The 20,570-nt window shown below is 30.5% G+C and overlaps 2 protein-coding genes across 2 annotated transcripts; both read left to right on the forward strand.

Annotated features, from left to right (window-relative positions):
- Positions 1 to 260: 260 nt before the first annotated feature.
- LOC133672588 (L-ascorbate oxidase-like) lies at positions 261 to 2,716 on the forward strand. The gene is made up of 4 exons (XM_062093035.1): positions 261 to 818; positions 904 to 1,116; positions 1,224 to 1,409; positions 1,507 to 2,716. Exons 1-4 carry the CDS (start codon positions 426 to 428, stop codon positions 2,461 to 2,463), a joined length of 1,749 nt encoding a protein of 582 aa, XP_061949019.1. The 5' UTR covers positions 261 to 425; the 3' UTR covers positions 2,464 to 2,716.
- Positions 2,717 to 12,685: 9,969 nt separating this feature from the next.
- Positions 12,686 to 15,308, forward strand: LOC133672842 (L-ascorbate oxidase-like). The gene is made up of 5 exons (XM_062093381.1): positions 12,686 to 13,044; positions 13,262 to 13,465; positions 13,551 to 13,763; positions 13,871 to 14,056; positions 14,154 to 15,308. Exons 1-5 carry the CDS (start codon positions 12,856 to 12,858, stop codon positions 15,108 to 15,110), a joined length of 1,749 nt encoding a protein of 582 aa, XP_061949365.1. The 5' UTR covers positions 12,686 to 12,855; the 3' UTR covers positions 15,111 to 15,308.
- The last annotated feature ends 5,262 nt before the right edge of the window (positions 15,309 to 20,570 follow it).

The raw sequence follows: 20,570 nt of genomic DNA on the forward strand, positions 1-20,570 counted from the left end.
AACTATTGCATGGTCAAAACTTAAAACCCGCCTAATTCACAATCTCCGATTAATTTCTTAAATAAACTTTTGAGCTGTAGAGTTCTCGAAACTCGAATATCTTTACATTTAATAATCAAAGCCCAGATATACATGTATATTTTCCTTTATAAAAGACACTTTAGTAGATGATACTCGTCACTGTTACGCGTTTTTCTGATTAGGTCTTGGTGAAATCCAGCCATAAAAAGACAAGAACATGAACTTACCACTTCCAGATTTATTTTGACTCGGACTTTTCAAGCTCATCATAGAAAAAGAGAAGCCTATTCCACACACAGAACTATAAAGAGAGTGCTTTGGAGATTCCGAAGTACGACAATCACATATTCATTTCATTTAGCGCCATAGAGGGGTAACCTGCCTCGGGAACACATTTTGAATACATGAGTGGTTATCAGCTTTCAGAATCCAAAAGCATTGCCATGATGAAATTCTTGGCTCTGTGTTTTTTCGTGATATCTCTGATAAACATACCAATAGCCGAGGCTAGAATTCGTCACTACAAATTTGAGCTCAAGTATGAGTACAAATCCCCTGACTGCTATAAGAAGCTGGTCATTACAATTAATGGGAGAACTCCTGGACCCACAATCTATGCACAGCAGAACGACACAGTTATTGTTGAGGTCAAGAACAGTTTGTTAACTGAGAATACAGCAATTCATTGGCACGGAATCCGTCAGATTGGAACACCTTGGTTTGATGGAACAGAAGGAGTCACTCAGTGTCCAATTCTGCCTGGAGACACTTTCGTATACAAGTTTGTTGTTGACAGGGTAAGTCCTCAAGTCTTAACACTCTGTAATGCTCTGCTTCTTCACATTACCTGTATGATAATAACCTCTTGCATCTTCTATACAGCCTGGGACATACTTATATCATGCCCATTATGGAATGCAAAGAGAAGCTGGGATATATGGATCGATTCGGGTAGCGCTTCCCGATGGAGAATCCGAACCCTTTGCTTATGATTATGATCGGAGCGTCATCCTTACTGATTGGTATCACAAGAGCACGTATGAACAAGCTGCAGGATTGTCTTCAATTCCCTTTCAGTGGGTTGGGGAGCCTCAGGTGCTTAATTATCTAACATTTCCCTTGTTTGATATCTTCAATGTACTTTACTGTGGTAGCTATCAGTTTCAAACGACTAAACTTGTTCCCTGCAACAAAAATTGCAGTCACTTCTGATACAAGGAAAGGGAAGATTTGACTGCTCCGCTGCCAATCCTCCCCTGAAAGCTGATGTCTGCAATAATACAAGTCCTGAATGCTCTCTTTATTCCACGACTGTAGTCCCTGGAAAAACGTATCGGCTTAGGATTAGTAGCTTGAGTGCTTTATCAGCTCTTAGTTTCCAGATAGAGGTATTTTCAATCTCCTGACAATTTATATTCTACAGCTAGTTAGAAAAATAAAATGACGAGGTAGTTATTAATTAACATCTTAATAATTCTTATGCAGGGTCACAACATGACTGTTGTTGAAGCTGATGGTCACTATGTTGAGCCATTTGTGGTAAAGAATTTATTCATATACTCCGGCGAGACATACTCAGTTCTAGTGAAAACTGACCAAGACCCTTCAAGAAATTATTGGGCTACTACAAATGTTGTTAGCAGAAATGCCACTACTCCACCAGGCTTAGCCATTTTCAACTACTATCCAAACCATCCCAGGAGATCCCCTCCGACGATTCCTCCGTCCGGGCCAATGTGGAACGATATTGAGCCGCGGTTTAATCAAAGTGTTGCCATTAAGGCTCGCAAAGGCCACATATATTCCCCTCCTGCAACCTCTGACAGGGTCATAGTGTTGTTGAACACACAAAATCGGGTAAATGGTAATGTCCGATGGTCAGTTAATAATGTCTCTTTCAATATTCCTCACACACCTTACTTGATTGCGCTCAAGGAGAATTTGCTTCATACCTTCAGCCAAACCCCACCTCCTGAAGGCTATGATTTCAAAAATTATGACATTTTTGCTATACAAAATAACACCAATGCTACTACTAGTGATGCCATCTACAGGCTTCAGCTCAATTCAACAGTGGATATAATTTTGCAAAATGCAAACACTATGAATCCCAACAATAGTGAAACACATCCATGGCATCTTCATGGACATGACTTTTGGGTCCTAGGCTATGGAAAGGGCAAGTTCGATCCTATTAATGATCCAAAGAACTACAATTTGGTCGATCCAATTATGAAGAATACGGTGCCGGTTCATCCTTTCGGCTGGACAGCTTTGAGGTTTAAGGCTGACAATCCTGGAGCTTGGGCATTCCATTGCCACATTGAGTCACATTTTTTTATGGGCATGGGAGTGGTATTTGAAGAAGGTATAGAGAGGGTTGGAAAATTGCCCTCATCTATCATGGGCTGTGGCGAAACCAAACACTTACTCAAGCCATAGTTGTTCCTGCGGACACTATTATACTACAAATCCTTAGGACTCGAGAAATTTATTCGAATGTTATGGCTTAGAGACTGAATTGGTTTTCTTTTGTTGTTCACTGACTCCAACAAAACAAAAATTACATTATTCTTTGGGTGTACATGATTTTCTTGTCATTTCTTTGTAAATTAAAAGCTTTGTCATTTTCTTGTTAAACTTTTATTTTAATGGTTTGCCTTCAATAATGAGATATATTTGACTCTTCTCTTGACATTTTATAATTATAGATTTATTACTTAATTAATGGCTTTCATGGGTTTTAAGCCCATTCAAGAACAATCTTTTTTTATTATTATTAACATGGATATCCGAGTCAGCTTACGCGTACCTTAACTATTCCCACAAATCCTGAAGTTAATGATCATGTATGCCTCCAGTGACCTTAAAGTTTGTGAGACTCGAACTGGTGATTTATAGAGAGCAAACTCAAGACCTGACCAATTAAGCTACACTCTTAAGGTTCAATCAAGAACAATCTTGTTTCCTTATGACATTGCTTTTTATCAGCCCATTAGCTTAAATTTTTGTTTTTTAATTGGCATTGAATTAAACCTAACATCAATCTTGAATTTTTAGTAAGATAATATTTTTTTAATATTAAGACGACAATATATTATATTGACTCGAGTTTTGTGACTTAACCTACCAAATCTATGACTCGAATCATGAAACAACTTTGTTATTTAAAACTATTTTTTACTTAATGATATAATAACAAAAATAGACGTTCAGATAATTAAATACTAACCAAATAACATGATATTTGTTTGAGATTGTGATAACCTCGTTCAAACGAAACCAAAACAAATTATGATAACTAATTCAAAATTAATAAAATATTGGAGGAAAAAATTAGATAAAAACAAATTAGAAAAGTAAAATTAAAAACAAATAAAAAGGTTAGAAAAGAATAAATGAGGTGCTTCACTTTTTATATGAACAATGAAGCACCACAAGAAGAAGGATGGCCTGACACACCTTACAAATCTATCCACGAGCTGGTAAGATGCTAGTGGCACGTGCTACGACACACCAACCATAATAGCTCTTTCATATGTGTATTAGCAATGCACCGCCATTGATATTCTTCTTTCCAGCAGGTTTTTGTCGTTGTTTCAGCCCATCCCAGACCTAATTATATTGCTTTATTATTGATTTTGGTGTGTTTTGTGATGAGATTTCAAGATTATGCAATGTTTTTTAGAATGATTTTGTGTTGGGATGTTATTGGCCAAGTCTTTTGATCTTGCATACTCATTCTCATGTGTAAGGATTATTTGCAATAGTTTGCTTAGACTTGATTTTAGCCTTGTGCATGTGCATGTGTTTATTACTTAATGTAATTTTATGCATGCAAAATTAGAACTCTTACTTGTTTATAATGTATTTGGTTGGAAATTAATCTTATTTGATTTTCATCCATTTTATTTGTAATTACATTATCCTTATCATCCAAAACATAAAAACATTTCATCACCATCAAATATGTATATGAACAAGTCTCCCAAATATTGAAACAAACAAGAAAAAAAAATTCTTGCATGTTTTGATTTTTTATCTTGGTTAGCATTTTTTTCAAAAGAAGAAAGGAAAAAATTTGTTGCATACATTTTAGGGTTTTTTGAATAAGTTTATAAAAACCATTGATATTTGGCCCGCATTAAAAGGCTCGTTAAGCTAATATTCCCAAAATCTTTAAAAAACTCATCTTGGTTTTCTAAAAACCCATTACAAAAATATTTTGCTATTGACTTTTGATATTTAAGGTAAATGGACTCAATATAGGTTGTTGTTGGATATTAAAAGGATTAACACCTAAACAATAAAATTTCTAGTCTAATATTTATTGATAACAAAATTGAAAGTATTAAATTTTCAGTCTAATATTCATCGGTAAAAAAATTAGAAGTATTATATTTTCAGTCTAATATTCACTTATAACAAATCAGATGAATTAAAAAGATTTTTTAATCTAACCAGTTACATCCAAGTATGAATCAAGAGTATTAAGTCTTCATTCATCAAATATTACGAGTAAAACCCTGGTGTCAAAGGATAGGTGAACCTTATTGAGACACATTCCGAGAGCCTTTCTTACGATTTGAGCGAGGTTCAATGAGCCCAAAATAGACCAACGAATCATTCACTAACATAACTTGATTGACAATTAGTCACATGTTATAATTAAGAGTGACCAATCTTAGAATTTTCAATTCACCAAGTGTTATCGAAAAGTAATAACCGAGAGTGGTGAAAATAAATCTGACTTTAAAATAACTAGGTTTAAAAACCAACAAGTAAAATTTAAATCATTGCAGTAAACCTATTATCATCTTATATATATCTATATATACTAGTGGTAGACTAGGAACAATAAATTATTAGGAATAAAAGATAATATAAGCAATGTTGACTAGTGAGATAGGATATTTTAAGATGATAGTATTTTATCTTCAGTATAACTAATTCCTTACTATAATTTTTTGTTGATCAATTATGGTTTTTTAGTGACTATAATATTATGTGATGATTTTTTTTTAAAAAAAGTTAAGATCTTTCCTCCCTTTCAAACAAAAAAAAATAATTTTTTTTTATAGAAAAAAGGACGGGTCATTATGGTATCGATTGCAACACTCCATGTATACAATCTTAATCTAAAATAAAACCATGACCCAAAACAAGCTTAAATTTATGAAAACTGAAATCTTAAGCATCTGGATGGCCCAAATGAAGAATTGACTACCACCTCAACATCAGAAGAAAATAACAAAGATGGGTTTATAGCAACAAAGCTAAAGCCTTGTAAGTAGCTGGCATTCACTACGGCCATACTTCTTGTTTGTAGAACTATTTTTTTTCTTAATGATATGAATTTGGTTTGCATTTTAGATAAATACAATTTCTTTCCTGTTCGATACCGTGGGGTTATTTTTTTATTCAATTATTAATTTTTCTTAATGATTTAAATATAGAGTGAAAATATATTTTTTCACTAAAAATTAGGTCTTTTTTTTATTTATGTGTTTCCTTTATTTGACATAAACATGAATTTTTGATCATTATTATGATTTTTTAATACAAATTAAACGAAAATAGAATAGCAATTAGTAAGAATTCAAATAATTTAAATTTATGAGAATTTGTTTTCTTTAGACAACCCTTTTTTTTATTCATTCATTTCTTTTAATTTTAATTGACAATTCTTTTTAATCATAAGTTTAGTTTTTTATATATATAAAGATTTTGTCATGAAAATGCATGATTGCACGGTAGTTCTACCTATAGAAAAGATTACTAGATACTTGACTGCACAATATATTTCATCGCCGGTTAAATATTATTTTATAACAAAAAAATTATATATATAAGTTTTTTTTTATATATTTTTGTAGTTAAAAAAATTCTAAATCAAAATCAAAATGTTTATGCATATATGTAATCAAATACATCAAGAACTATGTATATTAATAAATTAAAAAAATCATAAATAATAACAAAAAATAAAATTAAAAAAATTAAGAGACATATAAATTAAAATATTTAATTTTGCAAAATAAAATATTTTTCTCATTATATCTTAAAAATATATCATTTAAAGCTCAATTCATTGCCTTCCAAGTTTTTGTCAGTGGCCCATTGCCCCATATTTGTGTATAAAATTGCCTTCTGTTGAAAACGAGAGCTGGCTAATTCAATGCTAACGGCGTCGTAGAAGGTTGGTCATTCTTTATTCCCATAAAATCCTGAATTTTTTGGACTACATAATTATAATACCCTATCTCAAAAAGTATTGAACTAGCCCTCGACTCGTGCTATGTTGCCAATAAAATTTGAAGTTAATTTTCAACATAAAATAAAGAAACAACTACATTGTGGATGCATTTTCATGTGTTATAATTTTTTTAATTGAAAAACAAAAGATATTGTTTATGGTTTATAAAATAAATTAATAAATTAAAAAGGAGTTGTTATACTAATTAAATATTAAAAGAAACTAATTTTCCTAGGTAAAAAAAAAGTTACATGCACCAGCAAAAGTTTTACACTAGTTGTTATTTTTATTTTAAGGATAACATTAGGGAAAATAAAACTTTAGAGATGAAATTAAAGTTTGTTGTGCCAAAATCTAACTAGGGCATGTTTTGTTAATCCTTATCAAAATTGATTCTAGTTCTCTTAATTTCTATTTTTAACCCCAGTTAAAATCTAACTTTACAAAATCAAAAATTAATTCATCTTTGAATACCCCTCAAAACTAACATATGCAAGATAATATAAATTCAAAGAAATGTAAACAAAAAAAAATGATGTTAACATAACTTGGGAAATTAATTTACAAAGAAAAACATGGTTATAAGAAAAATATCATTTCCATTAAACTCCTCATAAAATGATGAACTTATTGAAATAAATATCACCCTTTTGATGCTCGAAATGTGGCCATTTGAGCATTTTCTTTCTTTTTAAAGTTTCTTGATGTCTTTCTGTATTTTCTTTGAACATTCAAGGATTGAATTATAAAAAAAATGATTGGTAATGAAATATCAATTGCAAAGATAATAGGAACCAAATGATAAGAAAAATAAAACTTTAAAGATGAAATTGAAGTTTGTTGCGTCAAAATCTAACTAGGGTATTATGTTGATTTTTATCAATAAGCTAACCCCAATTTCTATTTATCAAAGATAATAGGGAAACTAGAGAGAGAACCAACGGCAAAAGGGGGAGAAAAGAGGAAGAGCGGAAAAATTTCAACGAGTTAGCGTTTAAGATTCATTTTATTACCAGGTAAAGGGTTCTAAACCTAACTCGCAAGCTTAATTTAAATGGAAAAGGATTGATGTCAAATTTGTAAATTTTAACCTAAGATCCATGATAAAAATTTAGGTGAAATGTAAAATTTGTTGTGATGATAAAGATTGGGGTATAATATATTATAACGGAAGATAATTTTAAAAAAAAGTCATGAAGAAGAAATCATATGATTCAAATAGAAGCTATAGAGTCGGCCAAGAAGGGAAAATTTATTGTATTATGGAACTGTGTTTATTCAAGTAAATTGTATTAGATTAATGCATAAATTTGTGTGAAAGATGGTTATAAATAAATTTAGTTATGTTGTTTTAAATGATTGAATTTTTAAGGTGTTACAAATTTAAATTCTTGAGGAAGATTATTGAATATAAAGGTAAAATTGTTTGTATAATGCTTGATTTCTCATGTAAGAAATTGTTCGTGATGATTTAAAATTTGCGTGAAATTCTTATGTTAGTTTATGATGTTGTAAATTTGTGGTACAAGAGAGGTCACATGCTCTATTCAACATTAGGGGACTCTAGTTAAACCACATGTATTGAGTAAGTGTTTTATACTTGAATATTTTTAGGAATATATAGATTTATTGACTGCAATTTCATTAAAAGTGTATCATTTTTTGTAAATGTAAATTATGCGAAAAGAAAAAAAATAGTTTTAGACTAGTTGAGGCCAATAACGTCTATTTCCAGATGACTAGGATATTTTTTTAGATTGGCTGAGGCTAGTGGAATCTGTGTTCAGGCGATTCGGAATGTATATTAGACTAGCTAAGGCTAATGGTGTTTTTATCTAGACGACCATGATATTTGTTTAGACCAGCTTAGGCTAGTGGTGTCTATATACAGGTGACCGAGATATTTATTTAGACTAACTGAGTCTAGTGACATCTGTGTTCAGGCAATCAAGATAGTATATTAAACTAGTTAAGATTAGTGACATCTGTGTTCAAGCTATCGATAAATTAGATTAGACTTGCTAAAGCTAATGATATCTGTTTGATATATGACTAGAACATCGAATCTTTATATGCTTTTAAGAATATGTATGTGATTTGTAAAAAAAATTAAACTTGGAAGAATAATAAATTTGTAGTCAGATTTATTCAAGTTGTTGTTTAAATTTTATAATGTAATGAATGATTTAAATTTTTAAGTCCTTCTCATAGTTGAGTGGTGTAATAGATATGCTTAGTGTTCTTTTTATATATATTAAGGGAATCTTTTGTAACATATCTTATTACTATATTATAGTTGTATTTAGGACGGTAGTTGTATAAATAAAAGAATTTAAGATGTAATTTAATCTCATAATTTTTTTTAATGAAGATGGAAGTTTGAACATATTACTAAGTTTTTAGTTATTACATATATTTCCTTTATTTATTTTGTTTTTCTAAATTACATGATGGTGCATGATAGTCTAATATAATTTAAATTTTATAATTCTATTATATATATATATATATATTAAAGGTGATGTGAATGAAAAAAAAAATATGATTGATTTGGTTGAATAAAAAGGATAAAGGTCCAAAAATACCTCAACTTTGGTTAGAAACTTTGGGAGGAACATGTGGTCATTATTTTTGATTACTTTGATTATGTTTAGCAATATAGTGGTTTAATTGTATTTTTTAAAAATTTTAATTTTTTTAATTTTGAATTTTTTTAATTTTTCAATCTTTTTAATAATGGGTCAATATAAAAAATAAATTTTAAAAAATAAAAATATATTATCTTAATATATTTTAAATAAAAAAACATTTTAAAATTTTTGTAATTTTTAATGGAACAAAGGACAGGATCTCGTTGAGGACAAAATGAAGAGAAGTTGCCAGGTAATTTCCGTTAACTTTAATAAAAGAAATCAACGTTGACGTCACCATCAATGTTCTGCATCTTTGAATCGACTCAAAGATAATTAAGCATATGATAGTTGACCAAAAAAGATTTGACTAAAAGCAAAGAAAACGAAAACAGCAATTGCAGGGATACTTCCTTCGAGCTTGAATCAAAAGCTACTCGGCCTGCTTCTTTAGGATCACCTCCTGTCTTCAGCTGGTAACTTTTGTACATATAAAGATTGGTAATTGATATTTTTTTATAAGTGAATTTTATAAATTAATTATGTACTAATTTTATTTTTTAATTCTCAACTTCTGACTATTTCTCTTAAGCTATTTTTTTTGTGCTAGAAGCTAAGTTTAACATTTATTTATTTTTAGTTTAACGTAGGTGTCCAGGCCAGTTTGCGCGCGTCTCGACTAATCCCACGAGCCCTGAAGTTAACGACCATGTAAACTTCCAGTGGCCTTCATATGAATAACCACAGGGTTCGAACCTGAGATCACAGAGAAAGCAAACCTCTTGATCCCAAAATCTTACCACTGGGCTATCACCTAAATAGTTATCTTTCATCATCAATGTCCAAACTAATACATCTATCATAATTTATCTCTAAAATATTAGATTTATCTAGGGGTGTGCAAAAAAACCGGAAAACCGAAAAAACCGAGAAAACCGAGAAAAAATTAACCGAAAAAACCGAACCGAAAAAAAAACCGATTAAACCGATTAGAATAGTTAGAAAAAATCCCGGTTTGATTCGATTTTCGGTTTTGTAATGCAAGAACCAGCTAACCCGGACTGAACCGAACTGGTTCAAATAGAAATAAAAAAACCGGTACTATAAATACCTTCTTAACCCATCTACAGTTCTACATTTCAGTCTCTTCTTCTAACCTAGCCGCCCCCCCCCCCCCTCTGACTCTCTCTTTGATTAAATCTTCATCTCTTCTCTATTCTCTCCCATCAACACTTCTACTTCTACATTTCAGTCTCTTCTTCTAACCTAGCCGCCGCCGCCCCTCACTCCCTCTTGATCAAATCTTCATCTCTATTCTCTCCCATCTACAGATCTGCTTTGTAGTTTCTTCTTCTAACCCTAGCAAATCTAGTTTACTACAGTATATCCGTGCTTTTATATATATATATAACGACCTAGTAAATGTTTTTATATAAGACCTAATATTCATAACATAATTAATTATAGCATCATTTCTTGTTAATTGGAGCAAAAGAATAATATATATATATATAACGATAACCCATGAATTGACATAGTAATCTAGAATCAGTAAACATTTCATCACAATTCTTGACGTGGTAGCAGATGGAAATGAACACACGAGCCTGAGATCGATGAGAAATTATTGAAGATTCAAATTCAATTGCTTTTATAGCACTTCAATAACTATACCAAGCAATCATTTATCAAGTTGCTCAAGTCTTTGTAATTGATTAATCTTTGTCAACTTTCATGTGCTTTAATTGCTTTTTCTTCAACTAGACAATCGCATGGCCATAAATTTCCCAGATTCAAGCTTGAAGAAACCAAAGATAATGGGGAAAACAATCAGCAGAAAATGTCTCTGTCTACAAAGTCAACTAATAATAAGAAGGAAAATTCTTAGAAAACGCGGGGAAGTTGCCAATCACGACAAACCAACTTGTTGGAACTATTGCATGGTCAAAACTTAAAACCCACCTAATTTATAATCCCAATAAATTAGTAAAAAGAAAATCATATATTAGAAAAAAAATGTTAATTTCTTATGACGTGGATGATTTTTTTAGTCTTCACTGTGAGAGATCTGTAATAGATCTTAAACACACAAATCATTTTTTAATTGATGCATTTAAAAAATTATTTTGCTCACTTTTTTTTCTTATTAAAAAATCACTAATGTTACCAAAGTGTTTTAGGATGTGTCAGAAGTTATTTTTTATTTGAAAATCTATTAAAATAATATTTGTTTTTAATTTTAAATTTTTTAAATATTAATACACTAAAATGATGAGAAATTATAAAAAAATAATTAAAAAAAAAATCAATTTTTTTTTTAAAGAGATTCCACCAAAAAACAAACACATCGTTATACTCTATTACTCTATGATTAATTTCTTAAATAAACTTGCTGTAAATTTCTTGAAACTCGTATATCTTTATATTTAAGAATTTTTTTAGTATGGTTGTGATTACTTTTTAAATAATTTTTTGTACTGAAATATATGTCAATGATGTTTGTTCACTTTAAAAAAATTATTTTTGATATTAGTACATCAAAACGATCCAAAACATATAAAACATATTAAATTTTAATAAAAAAAATTAAATTTTTTGGGAACGCGGTGCAAACCGCGTTCCCAAACAGTGTCTTAATAATTAAATTCCAGATAAAGATATATATTTTCCTTTATATAAAACACTTTAGTAGATGATACTCGTCACTATTATGTGTTTTTCTGATTATGTTCACCGCGTTTTTAAACAGTATCTTAGGGTGTGTTTGGTATTGCGGTAGCTATTGTGGTTGTAGTTTGAAAAAAGTTGTTTTATAAAAAGTACTTTTAGTTGAGGTTGGTTTAAAAAAATATATGTTTAGTTAAAACTGTGGTTGAAATTGAGGTTGAATAAAAAGTAGTTTAATGTGTTTGCTTAAAAATGCTTTTGAAATTGAGGTTATAAAATAATTTTAAAAAATATATATTAATATTTATGGTTTTTAATTTAAATATTATAAATTTAACTATTGCTATTACATCATGAAATAAATCATACTTTATATAAAATATTTTTTATTATTCTATTAAACTATCTACAATTCCATTACGTATGAAATTCATCCGATAAGAACTACAGTTTCCATGATTTTTTGAGCATACAATAAAATTAGGTAAAATATTATTATGAATAAAATTGAGATTACAGTATGAGTAAATTTAATTTATCTTAAACTAATTTAAAAAAACAAAAAAAATTATTGTTCATGTTCACGTGACGTTAATTATGCAAGTAAAATCAATTCACTATACTAGTTTTTCATTAAAAAAAAAAATTCACATTAACAAAACAGTAACTTAAGAATTAATTTATCCATGTGGCAGTGTGCGGATGATAATGATTGCCAATAAAATACTCCTACTTGAGCTGAGAAGGAAGGAAGCAAACAAGAAATTGGGTGGGCCCTTGAGATTTTCTTTCTCTTGGCAGTAGACGGGCAAAAGTGAATTGAAAAGCAGTAATTTTTTACTTCACAGAACCGGCGGTATAAACTTAATTTTCAGTGGGATCCATCTTCAAAATCTATGTTTCAAATACTTACCAAACGATTAAAAATTGTGGTTGGAACAAAACACAGTTCCAACCACAATACCAAATAATCAAAGCCCAGATATACATGTATATTTTCCTTTATAAAAGACACTTTAGTAGATGATACTCGTCACTGTTACGCGTTTTTCTGATTAGGTCTTGGTGAAATCCAGCCATAAAAAGACAAGAACATGAACTTACCACTTCCAGATTTATTTTGACTCGGACTTTTCAAGCTCATCATAGAAAAAGAGAAGCCTATTCCACACACAGAACTATAAAGAGAGTGCTTTGGAGATTCCGAAGTACGACAATCACATATTCATTTCATTTAGCGCCATAGAGGGGTAACCTGCCTCGGGAAAACATTTTGAATACATGAGTGGTTATCAGCTTTCAGAATCCAAAAGCATTGCCATGATGAAATTCTTGGCTCTGTGTTTTTTCGTGATATCTCTGATAAACATACCAATAGCCGAGGCTAGAATTCGTCACTACAAATTTGAGCTCAAGTATGAGTACAAATCCCCTGACTGCCATAAGAAGCTGGTCATTGTATGCCTTTTTGTTTCTGTGTTTCAAAAGCGTTTTTGATAAAATTTAAAAATTTTTTATTTTTTTATTAACTTCAAATTAATATGTTTTTAATGTTTTCAAATCATTTTGATATGCTGATGTCAAAAATGATTTTTAAAAAATAAAAAAACATCATTGGTATGTATTTTGGCACGAAAAGCTATTTGAGAAGCAATCACAACCACAATGCCAAACAAACCCTAATGAGAGAACTCCTGGACCCACAATCTATGCACAGCAGAACGACACAGTTATTGTTGAGGTCAAGAACAGTTTGTTAACTGAGAATACAGCAATTCATTGGCACGGAATCCGTCAGATTGGAACACCTTGGTTTGATGGAACAGAAGGAGTCACTCAGTGTCCAATTCTGCCTGGAGACACTTTCGTATACAAGTTTGTTGTTGACAGGGTAAGTCCTCAAGTCTTAACACTTTGTAATGCTCTGTTTTTTCACATTACCTGTATGATAATAACCTCTTGCATCTTCTATACAGCCTGGGACATACTTATATCACGCCCATTATGGAATGCAAAGAGAATCTGGGATATATGGATCGATTCGGGTAGCGCTTCCCGATGGAGAATCCGAACCCTTTGCTTATGATTATGATCGGAGCGTCATCCTTACTGATTGGTATCACAAGAGCACGTATGAACAAGCTGCAGGATTGTCTTCAATTCCCTTTCAGTGGGTTGGGGAGCCTCAGGTGCTTAGTTATCTAACATTTCCCTTGTTTGATATCTTTAATGTACTTTACTGTGGTAGCTATCAGTTTCAAACGACTAAACTTGTTCCCTGCAACAAAAATTGCAGTCACTTCTGATACAAGGAAAGGGAAGATTTGACTGCTCCGCTGCCAATCCTCCCCTGAAAGCTGATGTCTGCAATAATACAAGTCCTGAATGCTCTCTTTATTCTACGACTGTAGTCCCTGGAAAAACGTATCGGCTTAGGATTAGTAGCTTGAGTGCTTTATCAGCTCTTAGTTTCCAGATAGAGGTATTTTCAATCTCCTGACAATTTATATTCTACAGATAGTTAGAAAAATAAAATGATGAGGTGGTTATTAATTAACATCTTAATAATTCTTATGCAGGGTCACAGCCTGACTGTTGTTGAAGCTGATGGTCACTATGTTGAGCCATTTGTGGTAAAGAATTTATTCATATACTCCGGCGAGACATACTCAGTTCTAGTGAAAACTGACCAAGACCCTTCAAGAAATTATTGGGCTACTACAAATGTTGTTAGCAGAAATGCCACTACTCCACCAGGCTTAGCCATTTTCAACTACTATCCAAACCATCCCAGGAGATCCCCTCCGACGATTCCTCCGTCCCGGCCAATGTGGAACGATATTGAGCCGCGGTTTAATCAAAGTGTTGCCATTAAGGCTCGCAAAGGCCACATATATTCCCCTCCTGCAACCTCTGACAGGGTCATAGTGTTGTTGAACACACAAAATCGGGTAAATGGTAATGTCCGATGGTCAGTTAATAATGTCTCTTTCAATATTCCTCACACACCTTACTTGATTGCGCTCAAGGAGAATTTGCTTCATACCTTCAGCCAAACCCCACCTCCTGAAGGCTATGATTTCAAAAATTATGACATTTTTGCTATACAAAATAACACCAATGCTACTACAAGTGATGCCATCTACAGGCTTCAGCTCAATTCAACAGTGGATATAATTTTGCAAAATGCAAACACTATGAATCCCAACAATAGTGAAACACATCCATGGCATCTTCATGGACATGACTTTTGGGTCCTAGGCTATGGAAAGGGCAAGTTCGATCCTATTAATGATCCAAAGAACTACAATTTGGTCGATCCAATTATGAAGAATACGGTGCCGGTTCATCCTTTCGGCTGGACAGCTTTGAGGTTTAAGGCTGACAATCCTGGAGCTTGGGCATTCCATTGCCACATTGAGTCACATTTTTTTATGGTCATGGGAGTGGTATTTGAAAAAGGTATAGAGAGGGTTGGAAAATTGCCCTCATCTATCATGGGCTGTGGCGAAACCAAACACTTGCTCAAGCCATAGTTGTTCCTGCGGACACTATTATACCACAAATCCTTAGGACTCGAGAAATTTATTCGAATGTTATGGCTTAGAGACTGAATTGGTTTTCTTTTGTTGTTCACTGACTCCAACAAAACAAAAATTACATTATTCTTTGGGTGTACATGATTTTCTTGTCATTTCTTTGTAAATTAAAAGCCTTGTCATTTTCTTTTTAAACTTTTTTTTAATGGTTTGCCTTCAATAATGAGATATATTTGACTCTTCTCTTGACATTTTATAATTTATAGATTTATTACTTAATTAATGGCTTTCATGGGTTTTAAGCCCATTCAAGAACAATCGTTTTTTTTTTATTATTATTAACATGGATATCCGAGTCAGCTTACGCGTACCTTGACTAATCCCACAGATCCTGATGTTAATGACCATGCATGCCTTCAATGACTTTAAGGTTTATGAGATTCGAACTAGTGACTTGTAGAAAGCAAACTCAAGGCCTGACCAATTAAACTGCACCCCTTAGGGTTCAATCAAGAACAATCTTGTTTCCTTATGACATTGCTTTTTATCAGCCCATTAGCTTAAATTTTTGTTTTTAAATTGACATTGAATTAAACCTAACATCAATCTTGAATTTTTATTAAGATAATATTTTTTTAATATTAAGCGACAATATATTATATTGACTCGAGTTTTGTGACTTAACCTACCAAACCTATGACTCGAATCATGAACTTCATTGAGTTTAACAACTTTGTTATTTAAAATTATTTTTTACTTAATGATATAATAACAAAAATAGACGCTCGGATAATTAAACACTAACCAAATAACATGATGTTTGTTTGAAATTGTGATAACCTCATTCAAACAAAGCCAAAACAAATTATGATAACTAATTCAAAATTAATAAAATATTAGAGAATAAAATTAAAAGAAAACAAATTAGAAAGGTAAAATTAAAAACAAATAAAAAGGTTTGAAAAGAAAAAATGAGGTGCTTCACTTTTTATACGAACAATGAAGCACCACAAGAAGAAGGATGGTCTGGCACACCCTACGAATCTATCCATGAGCTGGTAAGATGCTAGTGGCACGTGCAACGACACACCAACTATAATAGCTCTGAAACAACCATAAAGGCCACTGATTTTTTTTTTCCAGCAGGTTTTTGTTGTTGTTTCAGCCCATCCCAGTCATCTTTGGTCGCCTTAAAAGATTTATTTTGAACCCCAAACCTCTCTTGAATAATTATCTTGTTTTATTATTGATTTTGGTGTGTTTTGTGATGAGATTTCAAGATTATACAATATTTATTAGAATGATTTTGTGTTGGGATGATGTTGGCCAAGTCTTTTAATCTTGCATAATTATTTTCATGTGTAAGGATTATGTGTAATAGCATGCTTAGACTTGATTTTAGCCTTGTGCATGTGCATATGTTTATTACTTAATATAATTTTATGCATGTAAAATTAGAACTCTTACTTGTTTATAATGTATTTGGTGGGAAATTAATCTTGTTTTATTTTCATCCATTTTATTTAAAATTACATTATCCTTATCATCCAAAACATGAAAATATTTCATCACCATCAAATAGTATATCGACAAGTTTCTCAAATATTGAAAAAAACAAGAAAAAAATATTCTTGCATGTTTTGATTTTTCATCTTGGTTAGCATTTTTTCAAAAAAAGGAAGAAAAAAAAATGTTGCATGAATTTTAGGGTTTTTTCAATAAGTTTATAAAAACCATTGAGATTTGACCCACATTAAAAGGCTCATTGAGCCAACATTCCTAAAATCTTTAAAAAACTCATTTTGATTTTCTAAAATCCCATTTCAAATATATTTTGCTATTGGCTTTTGATATTTAAGGTAAACAGACTCAATATAGGTTGTTGGATATTTAAAGGATTAACACTTAAACAATAAAATTTCTAGTCTAATATTTATCGGTAACAAAATTGAAAGTATTAAATTTTCAGTCTAATATTCATCAGTAAAAAAATTAGAAGTATTAGATTTTCAGTTTAATATTCACTTATAACAAATCAGAAGAATTAAAAAGATTTTTAGTCTAATATTCACCAATTAAATCCAAGTATGAATCAAGAGTATGAAGTCTTCATTCATCAAATATTGCGAGTGAAACCCTGATGTCAAAGGATAGGTGAACCTTATTGAGACACATTCCGAGAGCCTTTCTTACGATTTGAGCAAGGTTCAATGAGCCCAAAATAGACCAACGAATCATTCACTAACATAACTTGATTGACAATTAGTCACATGTTATAATTAAGAGTGACCAATCTTAGAATTTTCAATTCACCAAGTGTTATCGAAAGGTAATAACCGAGAGTGGTGAAAATAAATCTGACTTTAAAATAACTAGGTTTAAAAACCAACAAGTAAAGTTTAAATCATTGCAGTAAACCTATTATCATCTTGTATATATACTAGTGGTAGACTAGGCACAATAAATTATTAGGAATAAAAGACAATATAAGCAATGTAGACTAGTGAGATAAGATATTTTAAGATGATTGTATTTTATCTTCAGCATAACTAGTTCCTTCCCATAATTTTTTGTTGATCAATTAGGATTTTTTAGTGATTATAATATTAGATGATTTTTTTATAAAAAAGTTAAGACCATTCCTCCTTTTCAAACAAAAAAATATCCTTTTTTATTGGAAAGAGGACAGGTCATTATGATATCGAGTGCAACACTCCATGTATACAATCTTAATCTAAAATAAAACCATGACCCAAAACAAGATTAAATTTATGAAAACTGAAATCTTAAGCATCTAGATGGCCCAAATGAAAAATTGGCTACCACCTCAACATCAGAACAAAATAACAAACATGGGTTTATAGCAACCAAGCTAAAGCCTTGTAAGTAGCTGGCATTCACTACGGCCATACTTCTTGTTTGTAGAACTATTTTTTTTCTTAATGATATGAATTTGGTTTGCATTTTAGATAAATACAATTTCTTTCCTGTTCGTTATCGTGGGGTTATTTTTTTTATTCAATTATTACTTTTTCTTAATGATTTAAATATAGAGTGAAAATATATTTATTCACTAAAAATTAGGTCTTTTTTTATTTTTGTGTTTTCTTTATTTGACATAAACATGACTTTTTGATCATTATTATGATTTTTTAATACAAATTAAAAGAAAATAGAATAGCAATTAGTAAGAATTCAAATAATTTAAATTTATGAGAATTTGTTTTCTTTAGAAAACCCTTTTTTTATTCATTCATTTCTTTTAATTTTAATTAACAATTCTTTTTAATCATAAGTTTAGTTTTTTCATATAAAGATTTTATCATTAAAATGCATGATTGCACGGAAGTTCTACCTATAAAAAACAATAAAAAAGATTACTAGATACTTGACTGCCCAATATATTTCTTCGCGGGTTAAATATTTTTTTTTCCAACAAAAAACATTATATATATAGGCTTTTATATTTTTGTAGTTAAAAAAAATCTAAGTGAAAATCAAAATGTTTATGCATATATATAATCAAATAAATCAAGAAATATGTATGTTAATAAATGAAAAAAAATCATAAATGATAACTAAAAATAAAATTAAAAAAAATCGAGAAACATGTGTAGATTAAGATATTTAATCTCACAAGACGAAACATTAAACCGATTATATTTGACAATTGTTTTTATTAAAATAATTTTTTATTTAGTCAAATGATAATAGAAATAAACACACACATTAAATTGATTGAATAAAATAAAAAAATAATAATATGTAAAGCTACACATATTAGAAATATTATCTGAAAAAAATACTTTTTTATTTTAAAAATAAATTTCATCTATACAAAATATTAAAAAAATTATAGATGAATCAGAAAAATTTCTTCAAAAATTAAATGCGTACAAAAAAAACAAAAAACAATTGTCATTTAAAAAAGTTCTCTAACAAAATAAAAAAGAGGAGTATTAATCTAAATATAAGTAAAAAATAATTTTTTTTAAAAAATAAAAAAATTATTAATTTAAAAAAAATAAAAAAAATATATTTTTTAAAAAGAAAAGGTTAGGCGCTGCTAGTCTTGACAAGTCAGGCTCGTCTGCTTGACCCATTTCATTAGGGTCTACGTGGATGGGCCCTTTGTTTTTGTTTTCGCATCTGCACCCTAATTGTTTTGAAAACAAAAGAGTAAGATGATGCGTCGTCTGTATTGCCCAGTTTCTAGCCATTATGGTGGTTGAAAAAACAAGGCTTATAGTTTTTTTTACCTAAAAACTGATTTTTCAATACTTTTGTTTTTACCCAAAATACCTAGAAAACATCATATGCAACTTGATAAACCTATCATGACCTCAAAAAAAAAAAATCATCTCAAAACTCGAAATCAATCTGAAAAAAAAATCTTACTAAGATTAGATCTATTTTTCTCGTCAATTTCAATGTAAAAAACTCTAATGTGAGCTCTCATCATCAAAAGAAACAACTTAACATCAATTTCAACAGTGCCTGAAATCCGTGCCAATATAAATTTTCTCTCTTTAGCATAGGATTCCAATGACTTTCTCTCACACCAAAGGCTAAAAAATAAAAAAAATAAAGTTTGAATCAAAATTGATTTTTCTCTCTAATTTGGAAACGAAAAGGACCTAATATCTATAATCGGTAAAGTCTAGGGATTTTGCCCAAACTTTTTAAAGTCATCCATTCACTATATGTTTTTTACTTCGGTCCCTTGTCTTTCAATAATACTCTTTCCCAACAAATCAACAAATAATTTAGTCCTATAAGAGCCAAATAAAAAAAGATATCAAAAACATAGTATTCCGAACAGTTCATCTAATGCCATGTAAGGGGATCCATAACACATTTTGCACAATGAATCCTCTACGCTACGCGTTTTAGGTTTTTTTAGTTAATTAAAAACGTTAAGAACTATACATAGCTTTGTGATTAGTGAGTGATTCAACTCAGTAAAGGTTTGTAGACCTCACATTTGATTGATATACGAATGGCATAAAGAAAGCAAATTAGTAATTTTTCAACCAAAAATAAAAAATAATGTCTCAATTATTCTTAATAAAAGAATAAATAGTTCAAGTTAAATATATAATTATATATAAAGTATTTGATAATCTTAACATAAAAAGTTCTTAGTTTATTCGAAAACTATGCATGATTGGATATATTTTTAAATATTATTTTAATTATTTTATTTAGAGATGGTTTTACTATAAAGTTTTAAAAATTTAAATGGAAGAGAAGAAAAAATGAAGTTCCATCCAAAAAATGCTAGGCATGCATGGGCTAAAAGGATAGGAATGCAAGGGCCTAAAAGAATAGGTATGCAGCCATGCACGTTTGGCCAAAATAAAAGAGCTCAAGCGCGTGCGAGGCTAGGCTCATGTTCACCCTCACACTCTTGGTTTTGTTTTCTTTTTAAATATGTGAACAATAGATTGTCCATCT

Source organism: Populus nigra, chromosome 14 (assembly GCF_951802175.1).
Source record: "Populus nigra chromosome 14, ddPopNigr1.1, whole genome shotgun sequence".
NCBI lineage: Eukaryota > Viridiplantae > Streptophyta > Magnoliopsida > Malpighiales > Salicaceae > Populus > Populus nigra.